General features: G+C 43.0%; 1 protein-coding gene across 3 annotated transcripts in view; it reads left to right on the top strand.

Moving 5' to 3' along the window:
* CPNE8 (copine 8) overlaps positions 1–16,298 on the top strand; it is a 282,884-nt gene that overhangs the window by 77,953 nt on the left and 188,633 nt on the right. For all 3 annotated transcript variants that reach the window (XM_084621135.1, XM_084621137.1, XM_084621136.1), the window contains one exon: positions 5,495–5,571. In XM_084621135.1, coding sequence (XP_084477261.1) covers positions 5,495–5,571 — 77 coding nt within the window. The remainder of the gene's footprint in view (positions 1–5,494; positions 5,572–16,298) is intronic.

Below are 16,298 nucleotides of genomic sequence, written 5' to 3'. Positions count from 1 at the left end.
ACAGCTCTGACACTGCCATAGGGTTGCCAGGTGTCTGGTTTTCGACCAGAACACCAGGTTGAAAAGTGACCCTGGCAGCTCCGGTCTGTGGCCATTAAAAGTCTGGTTGGCAGCACAGCAGGACTGGCAGGCTCCCTGCCCGATTCCGGGTAGCTCCTGGGGAGCAGCCACTATGGCCAGGTAGCTCCTGGGGAGCAGCCACTTCCAGGCAGAGGGGCGACCAGGGAGTCTCCCCACACTATCTCAGCCTCCAGGAGCTGCCCCGAATGGCGGCTCCACATATTCCATTGGACGGGAACCGCAGCCCATGGGATGTGAGGTGGTGGCGAATGTGGGCGGCGGCAGTGCATGGAGCCCCCTGGCCGCCCCTCCACCGAGGAGCCAGAGAGACATGTCATGCTTCCTGGGAGGCGCCTGAGGTCAGAGCTACCCGGAGCCCACACCTGAATCCCCTGCCCCAGGCCCGAGCCCCCTCCTGCATGCTGAACCCCTTGGCCCCTGCCCAAAGCCCCTTCCTGCACCCCAAACTCTTCATCTCTGGTCCCACCCCAAAGCACATGCCCCCAGCTGGAGCCCTCACCCCCTCCCATACCCCAACCCCCTACCTTAGCTAGGAGCCCCCTCCTGCACCCTGAACCCCTCATTTCTGGCTCCAGCAGAGAGCCCATATCCCTCCCACACTCCAATCCCATATCTCAAACTGGAGCCCCCTCACACACTCTGAACCCTTCGACCCCAGCCTGGAGCCCCCTCCTCCATCACAAACCTATCGTCCCTGGACCACCCCAGAGCCCCATCCCCAGCTGGAGCTCTAATCCCCTACCCCAGCCTGGAGCCCCCTCCCACACTCCGGAGCCCCCTCCTGCACCACAAATCCTTGATTCCTGGCCCCACTCCAGAGCCCACACCCCAAGACAGAGCCCTCACTCTTTTCTGCACCCCAACTCCCTGCCCTAGCCCGATGAAAATAAGCGAGTGAGTGAGGGTGGGGGAGAGCGAGCGACGGAGGGAGGGGGATGTAGAGAGCTGGGGGCAGGGCCTCGGGGAAGGTGTTTGGTTTTCTGCAGTTAAAAAGTTGGCAACCCTACATTGCCATCATGTTTCATTACCAAAGACTGAAATTGACTGCAGGTTAAGTTTAGCAAGTGGAAAAATCTTATGCACTTTTAAAAATCCTATGCACTGTGCTGTCCATGTGGCTGAGCTGCTTCCAGCCTAACTCCACTGATTGCACCTGGCGACCTGTCCATAATAGTCCCCGCAGTGAACACGGGCCCTCCGACTAATTTCATGGATCACGATACACTAACAACACAGGAATTCAAATTTTTTAAAAAAAGTTTATTGTAACATCGTAACTGAGAATTTAAACCCCAGAAGTGAAGAAAATGAAAGTTTTGATTTCTGCAACCAGAACTTACTTATGTTGCATATGAAATGTAGACCTAAATATTAATACTATTTGCAGAGCTCATTAATTACTACTTCTCTCCAGGAGAAATCAGTTGCAGTGATAGAACCTTGTAGTGTTGCATGAATGTATTTTTCATCAAGGTGTGTGTGTGTGTGTGTGTATATAGTGCTTTTAAACGTAAGTGCCTGAAGTTAGGCTCCTGAGTTCATATTTAGGCACCTGCCTGATTTTTTTTTTTTTTTTTTTTTAAAGCGCTGAGCACCCAACAGCTACCACTGAGGTCAATATGCATATTGATCGCACCTACATTGAAACCAGACACTGTAGTTACATAGCCTAGTTTCCAAGGTCAATAACCACAGAACCTTGCTTTACTTAGAGCCAGGCCTGTGGAAATAAGTTTACCTTTTATCTGAATGCAGAGAAGTCCTATATTTTAAAATGTTAAGTCTGCTATTACTGAATATATTTATTGTATATCTCTCATTTGACATTTCTGAAAGATAAATTAACAGTGACATTGTCAATGTTTCCATGAGAATTTCAGGTGTTTCATAGGACAGTAACTTCGTATTTATGGAGTGATTCCTGAGCATTGTCAAGCATCTACAGTTTTCACTGAAGTCAACTGAAGCTTTTTTAAAGGGAATTGTGGGTCGTTGTTTCAGGCTCTTTTTCCTATTTAGTTATTCGCATCACACATGGATGTTTTGAGACAACAGGTCCTTCTGTATGTTATACCTTATTCAGTGATGAGGTACCAAAACCTTAACAACCGGTTCCCTATAAAAAGTTCTGATTTAAGGGATGTGCCAAGGGGTGGAGGGGGCGGGGGTGTAATGGCAGGGAAGAGATTGCACAGAGGCAAAAGGGGTTTGTGACAGGGAGGGAGTGGCACAAGGGAGAAGTGGGCAGGAGGGGGTTGTTGCAAGGGGCTGGCAGGCGGGGGTGTGTATGTGCCCGGGGTTGTTCCAGTGGGGTGAAAGTGGCAGGTAGGGGTTTGCACAAGGGAGGCGCGGACAGGAGGGAGATGGCAAGGGGGGGGGTGGGGGTGTCCCGAGGTTGATGCAGGGGTGAAGGTGACTGTGGCTGGCTGTGGGGGGTTGCTGGGTGGAGGTTGCCCAGAGGCAAAAGTGGCAGGATAGGGTGGGTTGTTGGGGTGGGGGATGCACAGGGGAGAAGGTGGGTGTTGGAGGGGGTGGCAATGGCTGGGGGAGGGATGCCCGGGTTGTTCCCAAATACACCCCCTGGTGCTCCGCGGGGCCGTGCGGCTCTCCGTGGCCCAGCTAGGTACCTTGCAGGTGGAGTAGACACCCAGTTTCTCCACCTGAGGAGTAGAGCGCAGCTGTGCCTTCTTCCTTGTGCCGCAGGCCGAGCTGGGCTCCCCGCCACCCCTGGGGCTCCCAGTGGCAGTGGCGGTAGCTGCTGCTGAGAGCCCTGGGGGCGGCGGGGAGCTCGGCTCGGCCTGTGGCGCAGGGAAGAAGGCGCAGCTGCTAGTGCTAGACCCTCCCCTTCCCCACTCCGCTGCTGGCTGCTCCCTCGAGGGGAGGGATTGGCCGCGCCGCAGGCGGCCCCTCTGGAGGTGGGGAGCAGCGGCAGCCTTGTGTTCCGCTGTTTAAAAAAAATTTGGGGGGCACCAGTTTTTGGCGCCCCCAACCACTTGGTACCCTAGGCGGCCACCTAGTCCACCTAGTGGTTGCATCGGCCCTGCCCGACAGACCCCCCAGAACTCCCACACCTACCCAACCCTCCCCCCATCTCCTGACCGCCCCCCCCCCCAGGACCTCTGCCCCCTCCAACTGCTCCCTTCCCCTTATATAACCCCTTCTCCCGGCCTGGCCCCCTTACCATGCCACTCAGCACAGCGTATGTGGATGCTGCGTGGCCCACTGGAGCTCGCAGACCCACCCCCTTACCACACCGCTCAAAGCGGCAGGAGCTGCAGAGCTGCCCAGGAGCAGTCCAGAGCGCTGGTGCTGGCTGTGCAGTACGCTGAGGCTTTGCAAGAGGGGGAAAGGTGGGGGAAGGGCCGGGGGAGCTTCCCCAGCTGGGAGCTCAGGGAGCCGTAACTATTTTTAACAACTGGTTCAAAATTTAACAACCGGTTCATGTGAACCGGTGTGAACTGGCTCCAGCTCACCACTGACCTTATTTAAACATGTATAAAAATACTGTCGAACCTGTATAGCAGTGTTTTAGGCTGAAAGGTCATTTTTGAAACTTTGCATTATATTTATTTGTGATTATTATATTTATTTGTTCAGCGTGTCTTAATGAATGATTCTTGTGCCAATAGTTATATTGATGAGAACTGCAATCACTCTATTATTTTCTGTCTAAAATACTTATTCACTAAAGGGATTAAACCACTACATGTCTTCGCTTGTCAACTTGTAAAACCGCATAAGGTCTTTCTCATATATAGAATTTATGGGAATAGATGCCATGGAATGTTAACCTCTTGTCTTGAAGTGAGATGGGTTTTTAAATGTGATTTGGTTTCCAGTATGCATAGTAGCCTTATCAGAATAAAAAATCAAGTATCCATCATTAAAGGGACACTTTCAACTACTTAAAGCCACAGTGACATCTCTGAGGTTGCATAAGGTACAAGTCACTGTAGAATTCAGTCAATTGTGTTATAATTTGGTTAGGGGGAGGCTTATAGACATGCTCATTTATACTTATTTTTATTTAAATTACTTTTATTGATGAAATTAATAATTTACAAAGCAGTAGATGCAACTGTCAAGGTTCCTCCCCCACTCTGAACTCTAGGGTACAGATGTGGGGACCTGCATGAAAACCTCCTAAGCTTACTTTTACCAGCTTAGGTTAAAACTTCCCCAAGGTACAAATTAATTTTATCCTTTGTCCTTGGAATATCCACTGCCACCGCCAAACTCTAACTGGATTTACTGGGAAACGTCATTTGGACACGTCTTTCCCCCCAAAATCCTCCCAACCCTTGCACCCCACTTCCTGGGAAAGGTTTGGTAAAAATCCTCATCAATTTGCATAGGTGACCACAGACCCAAACCCTTGGATCTGAGAACAATGAAAAAGCATTCAATTTTCTTACAAGAAGACTTTTAATAGAAATAGAAGTAAAGGAATCACCCCTGTAAAATCAGGATGGTAGATACCTTACAGGGTAATTAGATTCAAAACATAGAGAATCCCTCTAGGCAAAACCTTCTGTTACAAAAAAGACACAGAGACAGAAATAGTCATTCTATTCAGCACAATTCTTTTCTCAGCCATTTAAAGAAATCATAATCTAACACATACCTAGCTAGATTACTTACTAAAGTTCTAAGACTCCATTCCTGGTCTATCCCCAGCAAAAGCAGCATATAGACAGACACACAGACCCTTTGTTTCTCTCCCTCCACCCAGCTTTTGAAAGTATCTTGTCTCCTCATTGGTCATTTTGGTCAGGTGCCAGCGAGGTTACCTTTAGCTGCCTAACCCTTTACAGTTGAGAGGATTTTTCCTCTGGCCAGGAGGGATTTTAAAGGGGTTTACCCTTCCCTTTATATTTCTGACAGCAACATTTTATGCTCTGCTTTTATAAATTAAACCTAATCATTACTCTCAGGGTACCCGGAGATCACTGATGTTACTGGTGCACAAAGTAGTCATCAGAAAGCAAAGTTAAATTTCAGGTTTATTTGAAAATAAAGGACAAAAAAATTAGGCAAGGGGGAATTATTGCTAGAAAATGCTATTTAAGTTTCTAAGAAAGTATTACAAGAATTAAAAGTTTAATTTTTAATGTAAAAGAGTAACTGAAAGAAACTCCTTTTACTTTAAAATTAGAAATACGGTAATATGTATAGTATACAATGTAACACACCCCAGGTTTTTAATGTACCTAATTTTATATCAAATGTAAGTAAAGTCTGACTTATGAATCATTGTGTAATTCCACAACAATATTTGGCAGAATATAAATGCGTATGCAGATAGTAAAGCTCAATAATGAAAAACAGGATAAATGTGTTCTAGGAAAGTTCAAAGATCAGATCAATGAAAAAACAGGATGTATTGGTGTCTTATGACCTTTTTTCTTTTCAGGATTTTTTGGGACAAGTGTTTTGTACACTAGGAGAGATAGTTGGATCACAGGGAAGCAGACTGGAAAAGGCAATTGCGTAAGTGCATCATTCTTGGATAAATAAGTGCTGCCTCATAAGGTGTGGTCATTTCTATTAATTTATAGAGGTACTTTGCCATATGCATTGTGGCAGACACAGCGTCTTGGAGAAAATAAATTGATAGGTGACTCAAATAATTTTCCATTATAGATTTTTATTATGTTTCTTTTCTGTTTTGGGTAATTATCAAATGAATTGAAGATGTATTTAAATATCTTGTCTCCTTTCTTTGTTCTCAACTGTCTTTTAACTACATTGAGTGTAGTGCCTTAAGTGAGATTTTGTTCTTTTTTGGGATGATGATCCGTTTTATATTTGTAAGTGTAGGTTTAGAAATGGTTCACTATAGAAACAGCTTTGATTATGGTTTTAATCTTGTCAATAAGATAAATAGCTAGCTTTTAATTTTAACCTTAATTTCTTATTCGAATGCTGTCCCTGTGGGTTCTCCACTTCAGGTGTTGGTGTGTCCCAGTGCCACCGATCAGAGATTTTCAGTAGCAGTGCCTGGTGTTGGGGCGTGCATGTATAGTAGCTACCTCACTGTGCCATTGGCGCTTCATCTAGCACTCACGTGGCCTCACCCCCTCAGTTCCTTCTCAGCTGTTCTTGGGTGCAGACTGAGCTCCAAAAGCAGGGTTGAAAAAACCTAGAAGAGAGTTGGAAATAGTTGTTTGTTAACTTTTAGTTATTAGTACTTAGTTCATCGTTAGGCTTAGGTTTCTGTTTTTAATTAATTAGACTTTTCTCTAAACAAACAAAACACGGGGAAAAACCTGTCTGTTTTTTCTCTTTCATTGAAATGTTTCCAAAAAAAAAAAAAAAGAGAGAGAAAACAAAAATGCCAGGCTCTCCAGGCTTTAAAAGAAGCAGTTCGTGCAAGGATGCTATTACTGTCTCCGGTGGGCACTCGCAGTGCGTCCGTTGCTTACAGGAGGTGCACATTCCTCAGAAATGTGCCCACTGCAGCAACCTCAAAGCCAGAGTGAGGAGGGATAGAGATCTCTGGCTCAATATGATTCTTATGGAGAAATCCCTACTGCCACCTTCTGATCCTGGAAAAAACCCATTCGGGGGGACTTTCAGGGTGGATTTGATTTAAATCAAATTGATTTAAATCATTAGTTAGGAAGACTCGATTTAATCATGGATTTCTACATAAAAGTGCATTCTTGTTGGTTGTTATAACCTTAATATATATTCTTCACAACTCAGAGATAGATGTAGGTTTCATTTTTAGAAGGTACACACTATACATTTTTAAAGTGATTTATTTTGAAAACTTTTCAGATTAGTTTTATAGCTATATCAGAAAGTGAATTATTGGTTATTTCATTTACTAACGGTAATTGAAGCAGATAAGTCATCTCCTAATGACTTCATAAATATCTCCAAGTCAGCAGGTTAATCCATTAATATTTGGAGGATTTTCTTGCCATGCTGTATTAGGAGGAGAACGTCACCAGACAGACATTTAAATGTTATGTATTCTGGATTTTTTTCTTCAACAGCGAACATATAATATTTTAATAAAACATGCATATGAATTTTTGAATTTAGTTAAACATTCAAGTTTTTTTAAAATCAGTTTTTTGGTTTTGTTAACTATTTTAGTTAAAAACAATTTTAAATGAAATGTTTAAAAAACAAAAATTAAATTGACTATTTCAGCCAGGTCAACATCAGAAACTTAAAATATTGGCTTTCTGCAGCTAAGTCAGTTGTCTTCACCTTCATTTTCCTGTTTGTTCTTAATCTGGAAAAGAAAAACAAGCTTTCCTGCTTTTTCAGGTCCCAAACTATTTCTCAATTTGGAATTAATTAGTCCAAAGGAAGAAAATATTCTTTCTACACCAGCAGAAGAAGCTGCTGCTGCTAAAAGTGGGATTATCACTTCAACAGTCTCTGAATCCAAATGCTTAAGTGACTTCCTCCAGTTCATTGGAGTGACTTTCTTTAAAACCTCATCAGCAAAATCTATTTCTTGAATGGTTCACCCTTACCTCTGAAGTTTATTATAGTTGGCATTATGGAGGAATGATTGTGGGATGTCCATGTCACAGCCAACTCCTCTTCTTCAGCAGTTAAGGTTTGACCCTGGTACTGAGTATTGAGACTATTTGCAAGAAAATGAGCTGGAGATAGTGCTTGTTCCATTTGTTTTTATAATGCTTGTAATTTAACTCTGTCATTGCATATTTCTTTTTTTAACATCTCACTCAGTTCCTTCCAAATTTCAACCATATCAGCAATAAAGCAGCTATTTCCCTGCATTTTGTTCAAGGCTACAGAAATAGGCTTCAGGGTATTCAGCATGTGTTCAACATTTCTCTTAAGCCTAATGTTGAGAACTTTGGCTGTGACGGTGCCATCTATTTTTTTCATGATTTTGTTCACAAACTGTCATTAGATTAGGCCAGTTTTTGAGATAGTGCTCAAAACAGTCCACTCCTGAGTTCCATGGCATGTCTTGTGGGAGAGTTAGCTTGGTTCCTCCCACTTTTTTCAGAGCAGCTGCTGCAAAGTGGTAGTTACGGAAGTATTTTTCAATTTCAACAAAATTAGCCTTATTTCTGGAACACTGAAGTCTTTGGCTAGGAGTTGCATCAAATGAGCACTGCAACCGTATGTTATTAGCTTGGGATTCTCTTCTAAACAATTTCTTCTCATCTTGGATACATTTGTAGCATTGTCTGTGACCAAGCTGCGTACTAGAAATTTGAAATTTTTTTCAGTTTGTTATAGCTTTTACTGCTGCTTCTTGTAAGTATTCTGCTGTGTGTGCATTTCCTGATGTATCAATTTTTTCTGTAAGACAGACATTCCCTCCTTCTGTTGTCACACAAGCACAATAGGATCATTGTGGATATTGCTCCACCCATCAAGACTCAGGTTAACAATTTTATGCTCTAGACCTTTTGCATGCTGCTCAGTTTCTCTTTCATACACCTTATCCAGCAATTTGCCTGCGACATCTGCTCTGTTGGGTGGACTGTATCCTGGTCTTGATGAGTAAACCTCTTTTTGTAATCCTCTGGTTCTGATCACAAACTTATCTATGGTTGTTTCTGGGTGATGGAGTTTTTTTTTTCTTTTTGCTACAGGTGATATACTGTGGCTATGTGACATACATGATGATGTGACTGAAACACTATGATTGGCAGATAACTCTGAAACTATAGAAAATGATGGTGATCTTGAAGGTGGATAGTCTTCAGAATCCTGCATGTTGAGGATGGATTCTCCTAAACAAAATAAGTCAATGCAGTTATTTAATTATTATTACCATACTGCTCATTTAGTATTACTTATTGCTTTCACTGACACTCAGTACTACTTTAAAGGTGAAATTGTAAAAGGAAGATCTGCCAATTTCAGCTATTTATTTATCACAACTGCATCTAAAATGATAGTACCATAGTTGTTTGAGCAAAAAATATAGAGTAACATGAGAATTCAAGAATAGTCCAAAAGGAAGACAGGCAGTCCTTAAAGAAGAATGATATAAAAAAGTTTACCAACCTAAAGATCCTGCATGTTCAAACATGTTCGTTTCATCATCTTCAACACCGCTTCCTCCTGAGAAGGAACAGTTTTCATGATGTTGTTTCATTCGGGAAACCAGACCTTGCATTTCTTTGTTGCACTGTTTGCATTTTGCATGCATGCTTGTCTTACCCACAGGTAGAGGAACTTCATTAAAATATTCCCAAACTGGGTCTCTTTTACGGCCTGCTGCCATTATAGGGTTTCCTTTCTAGTGAGAGAATGGTAGATCTCAAATCAATGAAGGCTACACTCAGAAAGACCTCAAGACTTCTGGAATATGCTGCTCAAACAGTTTCACTTTTGTTTCTAGTGCCTGTCCCTCTCCCTCTCTTCTCACATTTATCTCCAGACTTCTTCTCCTTTGTACAGATCTGTTCTACCCCCAACAATCTTCTATTCATTGAACTTTTTGAAACTTTGCACTTTTAGAGAGAGGTAAGGGATTGACTCTGTGTACACAAATTTGCAGAGGGACAATAGGGTTGAGGTCTGTTATTTCTTGCCTCTCTATTATGTATGTATGTATTTATTTTTATTTTAAAAACATTTTTGCTGTTAACAAGGATGTTATCTCTGGAGACACAAATCCACAGTTTAAGAACTGCAAAACTAAGCATCTCTGATGGTATCTTCTAGACTGAGCACTGAGTCCCATTGGTTTGATAGAAAGATTAACCTAAATAATCTATACAGAAGCCCCTGGAACCCCATAAGATTGGGTCCCTAATCCATGAACTATTGGAACTCATTTACAAAACTTTTCTTAAATGTTACATGAATATATTGTCATACTATAGAATTAGAATTTGTAATCCCTATTCCATGATGAGATACATTATAGCTCAAAGGTATCTTAATTAAAACTATCTTTTAGGTAGGTTTTTTCCTCAAAAAGCATTTTATCAAAAAAATCCGATTTTAAATAAAAAAAAATTCAATTTTTATTTATTTATTTTTTAAATCATTGATTTTTATCCATCCTAGGGACTCTCTAGGCGCCTCCTCCCTGGACAGAGCGAGTACCCTTTCCTCCAGAAAAAGGAGGTAGAGGGAGAAATCTCCCGCACATGGAGAACCATTAAAGAGAAAATAGGATAGGTGGTTTTGGTTTTGTGGAACATTGGCCCACCTTCTAATGGGAGAGGGGGAGTATGGTGTGGATGGCCTCCATCTCAGTAGAAGGGGAGCCAATTTTCTTGGGGACAGGCTGGCTAAAGTAGTCAGAAGAGCATTTAACTTACGACAAAAGGAGAAGGTGAAAAGAGGGAACAAGATTCAGATGTTGGGAACAAAATTAATCAAGAAACCAAAGGACATGAAGAAAAAACATATAAGAGACAGAAGGAGAAATTTATGGCCAGCAGGCTTAAGGACAATAAAAAAGGGCTTTTAAACAAAAAGAATCTTAACAGTGGTCCCATTACAAGATGGATATAGTAGAGTTGAAAAGGCAGAATTGTAGGGTAATTAACAATTGGAACAATTTACCAGAGATTGTGGTGTAGTCTCTATCGCTGGCAATTTGTAAAGCAAGATTGGATGTTTGTTTTTTCTATAAAATATGCCCTAGTTCAAATAGGAATTATTTTGAGGAAGTTCTGTGGTGTGTGTTATATAGGAGGTCAGACTATATGATCACATTGATCTCTTCTGGCTTTGGAATCCATGAAACCTTAAAGCAGTCTGTTCTGGCAGCAGTGAACAGGGGTGTACAACTTTGGAATTTTAATAAAATTGATTAACCAGACCCTACTTAAGGATAGAAAATGACCAGAACTGGACCAGTGATAAAGCTAGTGGTGAGCCATCTGGTTAAATAATTTGTTAAATATTAGGGCTGTCAAGCGATTTAAAAAACTAATTGCAATTAATCGCATTGTTAAACAATAATAGAATACCATTTATTTAAATATTTTTGGATGTTTTCCACATTTTCAAATATATTGATTTCACTTACAATACAAAATTATTCTGATGCTGATCTAGTCTACAGAGTTAATCAGAGCTCTGATAGGTAAACCCTTGTGGATTGGGAGTCTATCTCACTGTTTTCAGACCACATGTAATAGGGTCACCCTCTTCCCATCCTCTTTGCTTCACACTGACTGCTCAGAGACCTTTTTTTGTAGATACCACCTTGTTGTTTGTTTACTGTTTCACTCCACCACCTTTTACTTCGTAATGAAGTCTTAGTATTTATAATGCTATCCAACTTTATTACTCCTTTTGCAGAAGGTGGGGGAGGTGTCTCTTTCCTGAGAACTCCATTTTGTCAACACCCACTATCCCTTTTCTCCTCCCAATTCACTTCCTTCCTGTGCTCTTTTATCCAGTCTTCTTGTTAATGAGCTAATTAGCTCATGAACTTCCCAGCCACAACCTTATCTGATAATCAGAACTCTCCTTAGTCAGGCACTCTCTGAGGACCTAATTGGTTCAACTCTGTCACACGCTTGCCCCCTTTGCCAGACAGAAGTGTATTCCTTTCCCCATGCTGTCCCCACTTTACCAGAAGTGCTACTCAACTTCAGCCTTTCTTTGCTCCCAAGGTGGTCATCCAGGATCCCCATGTAGGGCCCATCTATTCTTTACCCACCAAAATCAAATTTTACTGGTGGAGGTTACCCCCATAATTCCACTTCAGCCCACAGGTCTTCACACCAGGGGCAACCCCGGGGGGACTCTCCTTGTTCTTGTCCTCTTTGTTTAGTGGAAGGACCTGCTGGTGCCCCTCCTCCTCCTGATTACCCATGGTTGCTTGTTCCCCTAACCCGCTGAACCTCTTGGGATCCCTCCTTTTGGAATTCTGTAGGTGAGAGTTCTGATAACTGCTCAACCTCTGTTAATGAGCTCAGGTTATCTTTATCCCCTGAGATTATTTCCTTCTTTTATTTTCTTCTTTCTCTTGGGCACACCCCTCTCTTTATTTTCTCTTTGACATGTTCTCCTGTTTATTATTTTCCAACCCTTTTACATTTAACAACTCCTTTTTTTCCCTTTCACTGTGGGTTTCACACCTTCCCTCTGGGATTGCGACACCCCTTTGCCTCCCTAATGGGAAGGGGTTCCGGTCTGTGCCTAACTCAGCTGGGTTTGGCAACCCACTTCCATTTAAACTTCCTCCAAACTTTCTGTGCCATAGGGCAAAATTTCTTACCCCCATGTATACATTTAAGCTTCTCTCTTGCTCTGTAAATTAGCCAATGGGGTTTCACCAACTCCCGCCTGATTAGTGAACAGATGGAGGAAGGGTTCACCAGACCCTTTGATATCTCTTTCCCAACATCACAGAAAAAGTTGTTAACTTCCTTCCTTCTCCCTGCCCAGGGTTCTGGCCCAACCGCAGATTTCTGTAAACCCACACTCCATTTATGGGCAGGCTCTTTTTATATGTTCCTGCTGCCCATGCTGGTAAACACAATAGCCTGAGACCCCATGGGTGCTCCTCTAGGCTGCTCCTTCTTCTTCTTGGTGTCCTTTCCAGATGTATGCTGGCTGGTCTTCCTCCCTGTGTCAGTCCCCTTAAACTACCAGCTCCCTCTGGGAATGTCCTCCTCTACAAACTCTTTTGTTAGTTTAACTGCTGTATATGGGGTAACCAGTTTGATGCTGCCTGACCCATATTTGGGTATTCTCCAGGGACTCTGAAGGAACTGTTCAAATATGACAGTATCCATGATATCGCTCATACCTTGGGTGTCTGACCTCAGCCAGTGAGAGGCCCAGTCTGGCAGTTTTTGAGCAAATGCCTTGGGCCATAATCTCCCAGGCTATCTTGTGTCTCAAACTTTTTGCCGGTATTTCTTTCTGTTGAAAGCCCCACCTGGTTGAGGATGGCTGCCTTAACCACTTCATAATCCTCTACCTGCTGGTCACTGAGAGCCATGTAGACTGCCTGAGCTTCCCCTGTAGGGCCCATATTCCCCGTCTCATTCTGCCACCACACCTACTCAAAAATGATCAAAAACCTGTTAGGGTCATCCACAGGGCCCATCTTGCAAAGGCCTACTGTGATGCTTTTCTCTAGGAAACCAGAACCACAAGCCACTGTTTTACCCCTCTGCCTTAGCAAATGAGAGTTTGGCTGCTGCTATGCTGAGTGTCAGCTCCCCGACACACCAGACTGTCTGTCTGCTTGCTTTGGAAACTCCTCAAAGCTGCGCCAGTCTAAACCTTGCCTTGCAGATAACAATCAGTGAACCCCAGTCCCAAGTTCCCCAGGGACATCTCTCTGCAGTGTGCAGTCCCTCTTACTGGACACTCACAGAAGTTAGAGACAGAGCACACACTAGCTTTTAGTTTAGCTGAAGACTCACCCTTCATATAACAGCACGGAATTGGTTTATAGTAAAACTAAGATAAGATTGTTAATAATGAACAGAGATTTAAGTGATACTAAGCAACAGAAAAAGAGACAGGTATAGCTACAAACAAAACAAAAGACACTTCCTGGCAACTAAAACTTAATCTTAGCAAATTACATTCTTTGCCTAAGCAGTTTTTTCATATCATGTTACCAGCATCTCCAGGCCAGGGATCCAGCTTCCACAGAATCATCAGGTACTGTCCCCTTTGTTCTTGAAGTGATGGATCACTACAATGTCTTTTTGTTCCTCTTATATTTTTCAAAGTCCATTGTCTTTGTCTCAAGAGCCAGGAATAATTTTTGGGGGTGCAGACTGTCCCCTGGTGTGCTCATTAAACTGTGTCCTCTGCTTTTTCTTAGCTTGATTGCTTTGTTTACCTTATATGTAAACGTACTTTTCATTAACTGCTGCCTCATTCTAGCACACATGCATATCTGTTTGTACACAACCCAGACATACATCACGCAGTGATATTCCTGACCGGCATATCACTGGCTTACATATGATACCTTTTTTTGGGTACGTATTATACCAACAGTGTGTCAGGCCCGATATGACTCACCGTATAGTGGGCTCTCTGACAGTGGGCATTGAGGGGCTCTTAAGGTCACACCTACTCCCAGGCACCTGAATGCTGATTCATGCTGCAGGTCTCAGTACCCTTGGTAGTAGCTATTGATGCACCTGGGATTATTGTCTTATAAATTCCAGCAGGCTTTTTTGTTGCTCAGCCTGCCAGACAAACAAGGACTGTCTTTCCAAGTGGTGGGGCTGCTGGAACGTCTTCAAGGTCTTCTGAATTTCCTTCTGCTGTTCAACCAGCCATCTCCTCCATCTCCCGACTTGCTGAACCTTTACACCAGCTCGCCCATCAAGCTTTCCATTTCTTTGGATAAAGGCAGGATACTGGACAAGCTCCCGTGTGTGCAGGGTCTCCTGGCTCTGTCCTCTTTGCTTTGCACAGAGACCGCTCAAAGACCTTCCCTTTTGTAGATACCACAGTGTAGTTTGTTTGTGTTTCACTCCACCACCTTTCACATAGTATTTTCAAGGCTATCTAGCTGTACTCCCCCTTCTGCAAAAAGGGGAGGGGGAATGTTTTCTTCCAGAGAACTCCCTTTTGTCAGGCCCTCTAGCCTTTTTTCTCTTCTGTGTCTCCTGTTTCTTCCCTTCTTTCACTTTCTTCCTGTGCTCTTTTATCCAGTCTCCTTCTTAATGGGATAATTAGCTCATTAGCTTCCCAGCCCCAGCCTTATCTGGTAATCAGGAACTCTTTTTTTTTTTTTTTTTCTTTTCCCCTTAATCAGGCCCTCCCTGAGGGCCTGATTGGCTCAACATTGAGCAGAGTGCTGGTTCAGTTGCTGATTCCCAGCATTCTGTCACATCACAGTAGACCTCATCAACAAGCTCCACACATGCCCCCACCCCAGCGAGGTCACATCTCAAGCTTTTGAGACACATGGCAGCATACACCTCTGTCATACAGCGTGCCAGACTTTCCCTCTGGCTGCTGCAACACTGCTTAAAATCAGTATACATACCCAAGAAATAATATCAGCACAGACCGACTGGTCACCACCCCTGCAGAAGTCCTATCTTCTGAACGTTGGTGGACAGATCCATTCCAAATACACAGCAGAGTTCCATTCTCTCTATCACTCCCACCAAGACCATGATAACAGATGCCTCCGCTCTGGGATGGGGAGCCCACCATTTAAAAGTTCAAGGGAAATGGTCGCCATAGAAGGCCTGCCTGTATATAAACATAATAGAATTCAGAGAAACACAATTTGCCTGAATGCCTTTCTATCCTCCTGAGGTCTCACTGTCCAAGTACTCACTGATGACACCAGGGCAATGTGCTACATCAACAAACAGGGAAGGATGAAGTCATTCCCTCTCTGCCAAGAAGCAATGTACATATAGGAATGGTGGTTACATTACCACATCACACTAGTGTTTATCCATCTGACCAGTCTACAAAACACCCCTGCAAATCACCTCCGCAGACCTTTATACAAATTAGTAAATGGTCGGTCAAAGATCCCATCCTTCTCAATGTACTTCTGAAATGGAAATGACCGTCTTGATATTCACTAGACAGTAGAGCTGGGCAAAACTTTTTGGGTGATAGTTGGTTGGAGTTCAGTTTCAGTCAACCTGAAAGTGTTTGTCAATGTGACACAATAGTTTTGGCTGGGGAAAAGTGTTTTCTGGGTTAGCTTTGACAAAAATGAGAGAGAGAGAAAGAGAGGTGGGGTGTGTGTGTGAGAGAGAGAGAGAGTTAGGTCAGTTGCCTGGGATGGGGGAGATTGAGGTTTTGAATCCCCACTGTGGAGCAGGGACTTGAACTTTGATCTCTCCCCTGCCAGATAAGTGCCCTAGCCACCAGAATATAGACTATTCCAGGGTGGGATACTTTCAATCTCTCCTACTGAAGCTGTTCTAATTTGTATAAATACTTAAATATTAATTGGGCCAAAGAAAAAGAGTGGGTGCCTCTATAGCCTGGTGATAAAGGCATTCACCTGGGAGGCAGAATATGTGAATTAAAATCCTTCCTCTGAAGTAGGCAGAAAGAAGATTTGAATCCACATCACGTACCTACACCTTGTAGCCATGGTCACCATTTCAGACTTTGGTGGCAGGGAGGCAACTTTAATCATGATTCCAGGGGCTACTGAGGCATCTGAAAACTCTCTAGCTTTTTGGCAGAGAATAACTTAGAAATTAGCTGACAGGAGCACTATATCTAACTCCTATATAAATAAAGAAAATTAAATAACTATTAGACCAGTGGTTCTCAAA

This window comes from Lepidochelys olivacea (assembly GCF_965140295.1).
Source record: "Lepidochelys olivacea isolate rLepOli2 genome assembly, chromosome: 1".
Classification (NCBI taxonomy): domain Eukaryota; kingdom Metazoa; phylum Chordata; order Testudines; family Cheloniidae; genus Lepidochelys; species Lepidochelys olivacea.
The sequence above is the reverse complement of the archived record's forward strand: the minus strand, read 5'-3'. Positions and strand labels throughout refer to the sequence as shown.